General features: G+C 37.1%; 1 protein-coding gene and 1 non-coding gene across 5 annotated transcripts in view; both read left to right on the forward strand.

Annotated features, from left to right (window-relative positions):
• CEP295 (centrosomal protein 295) overlaps positions 1 to 12,551 on the forward strand; it is a 43,704-nt gene that overhangs the window by 26,078 nt on the left and 5,075 nt on the right. For all 4 annotated transcript variants that reach the window (XM_063148851.1, XM_063148853.1, XM_063148850.1 and 1 more), the window contains exons 18-23: positions 3,670 to 3,776; positions 5,194 to 5,308; positions 6,868 to 7,101; positions 8,719 to 8,879; positions 9,106 to 9,262; positions 11,362 to 12,005. In XM_063148851.1, coding sequence (XP_063004921.1) covers positions 3,670 to 3,776; positions 5,194 to 5,308; positions 6,868 to 7,101; positions 8,719 to 8,879; positions 9,106 to 9,262; positions 11,362 to 12,005 — 1,418 coding nt within the window. The remainder of the gene's footprint in view (positions 1 to 3,669; positions 3,777 to 5,193; positions 5,309 to 6,867; positions 7,102 to 8,718; positions 8,880 to 9,105; positions 9,263 to 11,361; positions 12,006 to 12,551) is intronic.
• LOC134415293 (small nucleolar RNA U2-19) lies at positions 4,857 to 4,940 on the forward strand. The gene has a single exon (XR_010027027.1). It is a non-coding gene; the product is annotated as a small nucleolar RNA U2-19 (small nucleolar RNA).

Consider the following 12,551-nt stretch of genomic DNA (forward strand, 5'->3'; position numbering starts at 1 on the left):
TCATTTTCCTTCAGCTGTTTCTTTATTTCTCAGAATGCCCCTTTTGAAGTATATCTATCTTTGAGCTTCAATTATCATGAAAATATTTTGTTTTTTAACAATATATGACAAAAAGACTTGTATTTTTATGAGTGAGTTGTAGCACTGTTGCTAGACCAGCTGTTACCAAATTAATATAAAATACCTTGGTGTAGTGCATTTTTACATTATAGACTATTGTATATGAACCATGCAATAGTTTATGTAAGAGGATTAGGAAACTATGTGAACATCTATATTAAAAGAAGAAAACCCCAAAGCTTTCTGTGATTATGTGTTTAAGAGGATTGCCCTCTTGAGCAGATCAGCAACCAAAAGTGCCAGCAATAATCTTGAAAACATACAGGCTGTGAGGTTCTCTCTGGTACTTTCAGTAACTAGTGTGGTAGTTCAGCAAGAAAATCTACAGCACCTTGCACTTTAAATACAGAGTTTATGAAGGGAAAATTTAAGGTATATTAGGTTGTTGCTTATGGTTTTTTATTTAATTTGGTTTTAAAATATTGTTTGCTACTTGATTCTTACCAGAACATGTTTGCATTTTTTTCATGTTTTCAAGATGTAATTGTATCTCTACAGGTAAGAGCAAATGAGTGCTTTGTGTGATCCTTGACCTTGTTCTTTGAAGTAATGTTCTTGCTGGTTTGAACCTTTGACCAGATAATATAAGTCTTTACAACTTAGGAGTTGTACTGCTTTCATGATTACAGAACCACTAGATGTGTACAAATCCCTAGTCACTGCTCACATGCTTTTTCATATCATAAATAAAAGATGAAAAGAAAAAGTTGATAAGTCTGCTTTTTACATGCAGATGCTTTATCAACAGAGGTGAGTTTCCTTTGATAGGAGACTTGCCTTGGGTAACAGACAGTTTTTTTGAAAAGTCTGTAATTAGCTGCCTGTATAATTTGCCTCTCAAATTTAAAGGCAGCCATGTCCGTAAGATGGTTCTTGAGGATTCCTTGTGGTTAGGGGGGATGAATCCCTGTGCTTAGTACTGAGTGGTGGCAAGTGCTACACAAAGTGACCAGCTGGTTGCAGCCAGAGAACAGGTAACTGGAGTGATGTTGCCTTGAGTGCCACCAGTGAGTAAAGTCTGAGTTGCTCTTTTACATGCCACTGATGCATTGACAGGATGAGTTGGGAACTTTGGACGCTTGATGTTCTTCCAATCCTATTTGGCTAGATTGGGCCAATAGAATTCAAACTGTTAACAGGGAATTACAGAGTAACCCTACAGCTGAGACAGGCAGTTTGATTACATAAACCTCATTTCCTTAGCAAGTCAGCCTGCAACTAGTGACTAGGTTTGATACATACACCTCTTCCACAGTCCTCCTTGAGGGATGCACCATCAGGCTTGTCTCTCTGTGTCTGCAGTGGTTCCCTTGAGCAGTGTTCCAGATGTGACTATCTTCATGTATTGCTACTGTGTACAGGGATGTTATTCTAAGCATGACTGTATTTTGTGATCCAGGCTAACCTAAGATTTCAGTTTATCTTTAGTAATCACAAATAGTTGTCCATAATTTGGCATTTGGTTAACAGACTGCCTTTTCCATTACCAGTTTAGCATCTGTTTGTTTCCTTGTTTGTCTACATGTCTGGATTTGGACTAAGCCCTGTTTTTATATTGTCTTCACTGAGTGATTGGACTTTTGGTCATTTGTATTTCAAATTGCATCCTAAAATAATTGTTGCTAGTTTACTGCCATTCCTCTTGGGGGGAAAAATAAGCATTTGAGATATTGCAGATTCAGCTTTTAAACATAAATTCTTTGTGACGTTGTGGTGGCCAGAAAGTTAAAACATGAAAGTCCCATGAAAGTTGATGTCAGGATGCTGTAAGAACCTTGCACTATTATTTTAGAGGAAGGAAAAAGACTGAAAAATCTTCCTTTATGAAGCATCAAATACAGGATTTTTACAGATATTAATATAATAAAGTAATGGATATGAGCATGGATTTTTAATTAATTTGGTTTATAGCATGAAACTGATACTGTTCATCCCTGGTATTAATATCATAAGAACAGTGCAGGTTATTGCAGTTCAGTAATGAAATATTTGTAACATAGCTGTCCACAGAATTTATATACAAGAGATTATTAAATTCTTGAATCTCATCTCTAGTGTGTCCTGAATTACTGCCTGTCCTGGTCATATTCTAGAGAAAATAAAATAACTTCTTTAGAAAAGTATCACTAATGTTGATGGAAAGGTATCAAGAAATGGAGAATTGTGTGGTAGCTTGCTCCAGCATTTACCTTTTTATTAAATTTAAAAATAAATAGTCTATTTCTAGTTTCTGAATGTCTGACAGCCATTTCTGGACACTACTTCTTGGTGTTACTTTAGGTTTAGCAATCTTTTGTGCTATGCATTTTTTCTCCTATGGGGATGTTTACATAGCAGTTGATTAGATGATTGCAGTTTTCATGCTTCTTCAAGGAATTTTCTTGAAGGCCTTGCTCATTTCCAGCATCCTCTGTCTCCTGTATCCTGCTCCAAGGAAGAGGAGCAGACTTGAGCTGAGTATTTGGCCTCTAAATAAATGTGTTTTAGATGTATTTCCATTTATGTTTTGTACTTTGTCTTAGATGTCTACTGGATAATAGTGACTATAAGAAATCTTGGACTTTTTTTCCTCTCCCTGAAATGAGGTTCAAAATGTTTCATGTTTATTGAGAACACAATCTTTATTATTGTCATATCATATCAGTCCATTACTGTTGTTGCTTTACAGAGGAAACATTTCCCTTTTTTTATAGTATAAATTAGAACAACCAGAGTTTGCCATCTGGTAAGAAGCTGAGTTTCAGCATACACAAAGTACAAATCAGTGTTGGGATTCAGAAAAGGTTATATCTACTTAGGTAGAGAGTCTTATAAAAGCTGGGGGTTTGAAATGTCTGTCTTTAGCAGCCTTTTTAGAATTGGGATAAAACATGCCTACTTCACTTGTGTTTCATACTTAGCACTTCTTTCTTGAAAACTATACTGGAAATAATAATATGTATTTGTTTGTGACAGTTAATTTATAATCATAGAATTGTCAAACTTTGAAGGTGCTTATCAGCACTGAATGCAGAAATTGCATTTGTTGGGTGCTGCTGTTGTGGATTTTTTGCAGATACTGATTTTACTTTTATGTGTGAGAGCATTATGGTAAGAGTGACTCAGTTCCATGGTGTTAGTCATGCTATAGTTAAGCAATTCAGTTCTTCTGGTTTCTCTGACTCACTTAGAATGTCTGCTTTTCTTTGTAATCACTGCAATGGTAGCTTGTAAAGGATTCCCCCCACTCCAGTGAAATGATTGTGATAACACTGACAAAGCCACGTTTCATTCTGCTAAGCCAAAACATGAATTTCCAGCTCTTCCTGTCTGCTCTGTGGTAGTTAGAAATTATAGGAAGGCATGTCAAGGACCAGGTCACTGATGAAATTGGTGGTGTGGTGCAGCAGAAACTCCTGTGTAGGTGAAAGTTGTTAAGGCCGGGCAGAATCAGTGCCTGAAGGGTGAGGCCAGCAGCAATGGAGTGTTACTGCCCTCTGCTGTGCATTGCTCGCTATGAACTCGAAAATGGCTTTTGTTCCTCATTGCCTCTGTTGCTTTTGTGTTCAGCCCAGTCCCAGGACTCTCAAGTGTCTCAAGATTCACCAGTTGTCGCTGCTGAAGGTGGAGAGAGACTTAGAACAAGTTCTGGACCATCACTGGGGCTTGATAATACGGTTGGTCATAACAAAATAATCATATAACTCACTCTTTATTTTGTGGTGTAATCTTTCTTTTTCATATTGGGTGGCTAAGAGTGGGAGCATATTCTAAATGCAGCAGTGAAACAAGCACCAAGTAAAGAGGTAACCATGTTCATACAGCATGGGATGCTGTTGCTCCTCAGTCAGGGCACACCATGGGTTACACTCAGCTTCCTGAGACTCCTTTTTCACAGTGCTGCTCCCCAGGCAGGCCCAGCTGGGGCTGGTGCTCTGCCTTCTTCCTTCCCAAGTGCTGGACTTTGCCCTTGCTGAGTTTCATACCATTCCTGTAGAAGCAGCCTCAGAGGTCCTTTTGGATACCAGCACTGCTGCTCAGTGCATGGGATGCTCTTCCTGACTTAATGTGTCTGCAGATTTGATAAAAGTGTGGTATCTCCTCCTCTGGGTCATTGCCAAGTACAGAGCCCTGTGTACTTGTTCCCCACCTCCACAGTGTGTGTAACCTTTCAGTCCCTGACTTCTGAGCCTGATTATCCAGCCAGGTTTTTACCCTTCTTACTGTCCATCCATCCAGGTTGGGATCATAGAATATTGTGAGACTGTTAAAAGCCTTGCCAAAACCAGCACCAGTCTCCCTCCTTTCACTCCCTCAAATATTCCATCAGTTTGGTAGCAGATAAGAACAGTATTTAAAACATGCTGTGTTATCACATGGATATATAAAAGTGCCTTGGGATGTAAATGTTCTAAATGTGTATGTTAAATACACACACACATACATATATATAGTAGTACGTAATGAAAAATGTGGCAGAAGGGTTTCCTAGATTTTTTATTTTCCTAGGGCACATTTTAAGTCAGAGTTTGAGAAGAACTGTTCACATCTAATTCTTCAAAATTCTTCTTCGTGACTTTATAGAGCTTACCTTAAAATTAAAGAAGATAATTTTGTATATTTTAGTTTAATTTCATAGAATTAGATTTTAAGTCTCCTGTATGCAAAAAGCTCAATATTGAAAGTACTTATAAAGTTCATGAGTTTTTAATGTTTTGCATATATGTCCCTCTGAGATCCACAATTCAGCTGAAGTGGGTCTGTGATGAGAAATAGCCAAATCTGACCACCAGAAGATAAAACAATCTTCTAGGTGTCGTGATTTGTATGCAGTTCTGAGAGGCTTTATGTGAGACTGAGTGTGTGAATGTGTGTGTATGAGAGAGAGGGGAGGGGGCTGTTGGGGGGTGATGTGCCTGGGACATGGGGTGTGAATGTGTTGTACTGAGCAAGGATGAATCTATATTTGCCTGACTGTGCAAAACATGAAGGCTCCTACACTTGAACTGAGCTCAGAATAAAATGTGTGGGTTTACAGCTTTGCTTCTGAACATGTGAATACATGGTAATAATAGGTGTGTTATTTTATCCTAGGAAGTGCCAGGTTCAGAGGCTTTCATGCAACGAATACCGTGTGATGGAACTTCAGCAGTTTCCACTGGCACCTTTTCAACCAGTGAAATGTTGAATGCAAGCCCTGTTGACACTGGTGGGTGTTCAGGTTTTGTTGTTCTTGTGAAAAGAAAATTGTGGTTTAATTTTATGGCAGAATGGGTCAAACTCACCAAACATAAGTTCTTCTGAAATAAGCTTATGTCAAACTTCATCAAATGTTGATTAATACATCTTACAGAGTTGAGTATAACCAGAATGTTTTCTCAAGTGCTTATGATTTTTTACTTTTATAATAATTTAATATTATTGTACATCTGCTTTGGCAAAGGATATTTTGAGTTTTATTATGCAGCTGTAACACTAACAGCTTTCAAGCAGCAATTTTTGTTTTAAACTTATATTCACATGATACACTGATAAAAGTTTCCTTATCAATATATATCATTAATTATTGCAGAGCTATGTTTGTCTTGCTGTTAAGAGACTTGTTGCTTGTCATCACCATTATTCTTAAGGACTTATTTGGGAAAATGTCATTTGAATGCCATATTGACTTTTAATAGTTTTCTGGGAAATATGTGTTCTTACTATTTTTTGTCTGTAGTCTGCCTCTTGATGTTGTTAGTTTTTCATAAAATCAAAACCAATTCCTTTATAATAAATACATAAGTGCTCCTGACAGTATTACATATGAACATGGAAGTGAGTTTGAAATTGATTAGATAGTGACCCTTGGATTTACTTACCTTGAGGCTTAATATTGAGTTATTCTGACATGCATCTGATTTCTTAAGAAATGTGTGTATATGTGTTATTCTGTGTTTATAAATCAGTTTTTGAAGATTACAGTTTTTATAGTCTGAGATTTTGATGGCTCATTTTAACCCTAATTTTTCAAATAGATGTTATTTTGAGTAGTAAGCTTTCTAACTCAAGTGACACATCTGTGTTTTATTGATGTAAGAAAGCTAAAGTCATTTCTAAGGTAATTTTCTTGAAATTTTTCTTCTCCATTCTTTTTTTAGTTGTGAAAGAAAAATACCGGTTTTTTTTCTTGAAGAAAAATACCAGAAGTTATTTGAGTAAATAAATTTTTCAAGTCTAGATGTGTCTTCACCATACACTCAGTGCTTAGTAGTGACCTTTTCTGGTAGCTTTGTGCAGTTCTTCTGTAAGCTTATAAATAATAATGATATAGAGTAAGAAGCATTGGTGTACTGTTTAGGAACATGATTTTGGTTGTCTTGATCCCTCAGATTTCTAGTGTTGGTATAAAGAAATTTCTGTTTGAGCACAAATAAAACCACTGTGGGGTGTCAGGAAGATATTTAAGATCACAAGAATTTATATGCAGTAGGAGGTAAAGGCGTGTGAGTTAGCATAAAATAGCAGTATTAATTCTTTTCTGATGTTATTTCAGTATTTCCTAAGTCTTCATGCTGTAAAAGTGCTGTGTACTGACTCTTCTTTAATTAGATATTAGCAACTTGCATTTGTGAAAATGTGTGGTAAGGTTTGTAGGAGCGTTGACAGGAGACAATTAAAGAAACAAAAGCCCAGAACTCTATGAATGTTTCAGGATGCTAAGCACTGTCTTTTCAAATGATGTAATGCAAGTGGTTTGTATGCATAACATCTGATTTATTATTTCAGGATTGTCTTCTGATAGAAGAGAAGGTGGAATTGTGAGAGAAGCAGGAAGCCACCCTTGGAACTCCTCACTTCCTTTTACCTTGCAGCAGAGGCAAGAGATCTTGTCTGGAGTGTCTGAAAGTCAGTTGTCTGAAGGAAAGATGTGTTTTTATAAAGAAAACCAGATAGAGCACATCTTGGGGAGACCTACTGGGAACTTGAACTCTCACTCAGAGGACAATACACATTTCCAAGGTATTCATTATTTTATGGCATTTTTGTGCTGCTCTCTGATCATATAGAATGAGGAGCTTGCTCAGTGTTAGGCATTGGTCTGTATTATTTATATTCAATTTACATTTTAAAGTCAGTAAGGATTCTACATGCAAGAATTCAATACTTTGATGTTCTTGGAGCTTGGTGTTAGATACATGTTCACAAAGATTATCTAGTGCAGAAAAAAATGACTGACCAGGTCTCTATCAATTCTGTGCAGCTTCCTGCCACTGTGGCTGGGCTGCTTGCTACCTGTGCCATTTTTGTCACTTGTTTATGCACAGCTTTCACTTCAGGAGGGTACAGAAATACTATATAATACTTCATTGTGCACAAGGGGTTACATAGTTGGTGAAACTCTGACTGGCTGGTGGAAATTTTATGCTCTCCAGAAAAATTTAACCATTCATGAAAATTAAGAACATTGTTATTAGTGATCATGAAGATTTAATCCAAATCACTTCTTCCTAGAATGTTTGAAAACCTCAAATCATACAATTATAGATTAATCTAGACCTGGAAGAACCTTCTAGTTATGTGACCCAAATTCTCCTTCCTGCTCACAGCAGAGCCAACTTAGACCAGGTTGCTTACAGGCTTGTCCAGGCAAGTTCTGAGTATCTCCAAGGACAAAGATTCTATACCACCAAGCAACATTTTAATAACTTTCTTCTTTCTTGTTTGTTTTTGGGGTTTTTTTTTTTTTGGCGGGGGGGGGGGTTGGGTTTTTTGGGTTGTTTTTTTTTTGTATGTTTGTTTGTTTTGGTTTTTTTGGTTTTTTGTTTTTCTTGTTTTGCATGTTCGAGGAGACTGCATTTTCTTTAAACTGACAGAGAACAGATTCAGATTAAATACTAGGAAGAAATCAATCATAGTGAGGGTGTTGAGGTGCTGGTACAGGTTGCCCAGGAAAGTTGTGGTTGCCCCATGCCTGGAAGTGTTCAAGGCCAGGTTGGATGGGGCTTCGAGTAACTGTTTAAGAGGAAGGTGTCCCATAGCAAGGGGTTTGGAACTAGATGATCTTTAAGGTTCCTGCCAAACCAGACCATTCTAGGATTCTCTGTACTGTACCTCTTAAGAGCTAATTGACAGCAGACATTTTTGTACCACTTCCCTCACCCCCCTAGTTCTTCTTTTAAGATTGAACAAACTCAGTTATTTAGCTGCTCTTTGAACATCATGTGCTACATCCATCCTCTGATCATCCTTGTTCCTCTTTATTGGTCTTGTTCTGTTGTGAGTTTTGTACTGAGAAACCCATACTACTTTTGAGGCAATCTCACAAGAGCTGAGCAGAGAACTTACAGACTTCACCTTTTCATTTAAAGAATAATAAAATTGAATCAGGGTAGCACTTTCTTACTGCTTTTTATACCTGCATTGTTCAGAGTCAAAGAATTGGATGCTGTAACAATTTCATTTTTCAGCTGGTATTTGTATACCTGCAGAATTCTATAGGCTTTATTTACTACTTACAGGAACAACTCATGTTATGTCCATTGTTGGAGGTTTTGGAGGTTTTTTTGTTTGCTTTTATTTTGGTTTTGGAGTGTGAGTGATGTTTGTTTGTTTTTAAAATAATCTCTTCTCGTATAGCTCTAGAAACTGAACTCTGTTTTCCTGAAATGGAGGGACCTTTTCCAAACTTCCATCACCAGACCTTTCAGCCTTTGGAACCAAGTGTTGACTTCGATACATCATCATCATCATCCTGTTCTCAATACAGAATTTCCCAACACAGTAGAGAATTTACCAAGGTACTGCAGAAAAGATTCTGGTGGAGGAAATGCTTTGGCTGAAGATTTTTGTAAGATTTAAATGCATAATCCCTATACAATTTAGAAAAAAACACAGTGTATTTTTTGTATATGTAGCTTGCTGGTTGTAGCAGATACATAACCTAAAAATCAAAAACTACCTTTGTCATTTTATCCTTTATATTTCTGAGAAAATTCATCTTAAATAATTTTTTTATGCCGCTAGAATTCAGAATTTCGTACAGAAAGTCCAGATGTGTCTGCATTTCTAGAAGAAAACTCCGGTCTGAACAGACAAAGAAGCAGTCTGCCTTCTGCTCTTGAAGCAAATGGGCAAAACATTTCATCAGAAGAAGGGTCGGTTAGAGAAAATGTTACTCTAGGTATGTTCACTGTAGTTTTCAAAATCAGCTTTGTGCCAGTGTATAATATATAAAGTATTTTTATAATGTATATAAAAACCACAGCCCTTGGTGTGGGTTTGAAGTGGGGGCAGATCTCACTCCCCTCAGCCCTGCTTTGAATTGTGTTAGCTCCACTGCACTCTCACACGCAGTCTCCTCCACCACCTTTAATGGGAGAACTCCTAAACTTTTTAAAGTTCATTTTATAAGCAGTTATGACTGTGATACAAAAGCAGACCAGGTATTCAAGTCACTGTAATGGATATTATGTTTCTTATTCCTTTTGTGATGATTTGGTTGGCAAAGAAATGTCAACTCTGGCTGAAACTGTCCTTTTTCAAGTATTTGTTAATGTATATCCATTACTTTGTAAGTTTGAGTAAGGTAAGGAGGTTCCAAAAATTGATTAAAATTTTGTTCATGTGTTAGAGTCTCTCTGAACTGAGTCATTTGTCTTTTAATTACATCGTGTTCTTCAAGAAACAATTCCATTTTCCTTTCCCACTGTTGAGTCACAGCTGTATACTGCACACTATGATTTTTGGTTTGATTACAGAACAGCCTTATGTCTCTACAAAATAAAGGGGAGGATACAACAGCAAGTTTTGAGCTACAGTGAATAATTAATTTAGTGGATTGGAAGTTTATGATTAGGTTAACTGCAGCTCATAGCAGGAAAAATTTTTTGAGATGTGCAGTTAAATTTTAATTAACTTGATATTTCATGTAATTCTAAAATTTCCAAATGCAGGTAGTAGCAATCTAAATATTTCTGCAGCAAGAATCAGGTGTTTCAGTGTTTCAAGATGCTCCAGCAAAAAGCTGAACAGGAACAGGAAACATGGCACAATAGTTTAAGTAATAGACGTAGTTATAATGCAAATGTTATTGGTCAGTTATATTTGTGACTTGCAAAGTAATAAGTGCTAGAAGAGGCTGACACTTCAAGATGTTGTGATTGCAGTTACAGCAAATGGGATTTAGGAAGCTCCATTCTAACTTCAAACCATTCTGTTCCTAAATTGCTTATAGACAGAATCTTTGTGGTTTAACTGCAAAATCTTCCCATCACTTAAGTGCTTTCATAATCCCAAACCAATTATTGTTGTGCTTTAAAAGGAGGGAAAAAATAACATAAGCAACAGCCTAAGCAAGTAAAAACTGTTTTAGATTGTTCAAGGAAGGCTAATATGCAAGTTCCTCATGCAGAGAATTTTCTGTTGATGGCTGATGTTGCAGTGTAATTCTCCCCTCCCCATTAACTGCTGTTTATCAGCAGACAATATTCTTTATTCATGTAAAACTAGATATTTTGTGTATCAAAGAATGCAGAAAAATATCTAAAGGAAGCCAATGAAGGTTTCTGTGGCACTTTCCATGTGTATAAAAAGCCTGGTGATAGCACAATGCTGGAGCCTGTGTAAGCAATACTAGCAAACTTAGGACAAAAAAAAAGTGATGTAGACAACGCTGTTGTCTGTTTGGCACATGCTGTCCTGCTGAAATGCCTCCCCAGTAATTAATGTTGATACCCAGTCTTTCTTTTTGCCCAGCCTCTTCTGGGAAAAAATGGTATCTTTACTTCTATGCTCAGATAAAGAAAAATAATTTAGCTTGCAATACTGTACCTTGTAGGAACAGTAGTCTCTGTTGCAGTTTGAATGTTGCTTTCTTCTTTGAAGATTTTCTGCCCAAGTAATGGTTTTCTTTCTGGTTTAGAGACTTTATTGCAGGCCCAAGAGAGACTCAGAGGATTTCCATTTACAGAGTATAAGCTGTAAAATGTTCTGGCTTCCAGTGTAGTTATGTCAGCACCATCACAAAGTCCATCCCTAAACATAGTCTAAGAAGCAGCAAGTGTTGTTTATTGAAGTTTTGTGTACAGTGGTGGAATAATTTTCTGTAATGTTAATGGCATTATGTTTGAGGAGGCTTTAGCAGTTTTTTAAGCAAAATGTTTCTTCCTTTTTACTAGACTACTTGTTATACATTACCAAAAAGTCTTCTTATAGAGAGACTTAAAGTGTAAATTCTGTTTTGCTAGCAATAAGTTTGACTTCTGACAATTTTCTAAACAGGATCTGAAGAATCTTTTCACCCACTGCAATTAGAATCTACTCTGAGTGATGACTGTCAGAATTCTGATCAGCCAGGGGATGTGAACATTGTGTCACAGAGACCTTTTGAACAAGCGCCTGGAATTAAAAACAGAGGCAATGAGAACTGTGTTTCACCTGCAAGTGAATATGAAGAGCTGTCAAGAAGTATGAGATGTATTAATCTCCAGTGTTCAGTAGAAGATGTGCAGAACAAAAGTCTGATTCACCTGGAAGAGCAAAAATCGTTTTATCAACTAGATCCCATACCAGTTCCAATGGATGAAACTTCCCCTCAGCAGTTAGTAGAAGAGACTGTGTCTTCTGAAAAATTACCTTTGGAGGCATTTGATAAGAAGAAGGATGTGAAGCTTCCTGAAAAATCAGTTCATGTAGATGAAGTAAATAAAGCTGTGGAGCTGCATTCTCAGTGCAATATGGACGTGAAGGAGCCAGATCAAAGCTTTCCAGAAGGACAAGAATCTCTGAGGGTTCTCAGAGAAACCAACTTGGAAGACTCAGACATCCATTTGCAGAGTGTTGTACAGCAGAACAGTTCTTTGTTCCAAGGACACGAAAAACGTTCTCATCCTGTGCCCAGAAGCTCATGTCATATTCCAGTCTGGGTGAGTAGAACAGATTTCCAAAAGCAGGGGTTTTGTTGTTGCACAAAGTTCCTTTAGGCCTTTAATATCTGAAAGCTTGGCAAATGTTGGTTTTGCAGTTCTAGTTCCTGTTCCTGGAGTTTTGCCCTACTCCTTCTTCCAGGTCTTAGCACTGAGATAACTAGCAGTAGTTTAAATGAGCTGAGTTCCCACAATGGTTGGAGGAGCTGTAGCATCCCTACTGCATCTCCTTCTCTTAGCACCAAGTGATAGAGCTCATGCAGCTGGCTCCATTTAGAAGCCTGAAGGAGGCAAATAAATTACCCAAAGCATAAGCAAACTTAAAGAAATAGCATTGATGTAGCTTTAAAAAAAATTTCCCTAGAATTAAGTAATTTAAGCTTACGGAGAGGGGGAGTTTTTGTAGTTGTTTGATTGCTTTGGGTTATTTGTTTCAGTTTTTCAAATTCTGATATACAAATGTTCTTTCTGTATTTAATTTATTGCTTGGGGCAGGTTTTCTTTTTTCTATATGTTAAATGAGCTTCCTTTTTCTGACAACAGATG

The sequence above is a fragment of the Melospiza melodia genome, chromosome 2 (assembly GCF_035770615.1).
Source record: "Melospiza melodia melodia isolate bMelMel2 chromosome 2, bMelMel2.pri, whole genome shotgun sequence".
Taxonomy (NCBI): Eukaryota; Metazoa; Chordata; class Aves; order Passeriformes; family Passerellidae; genus Melospiza; species Melospiza melodia.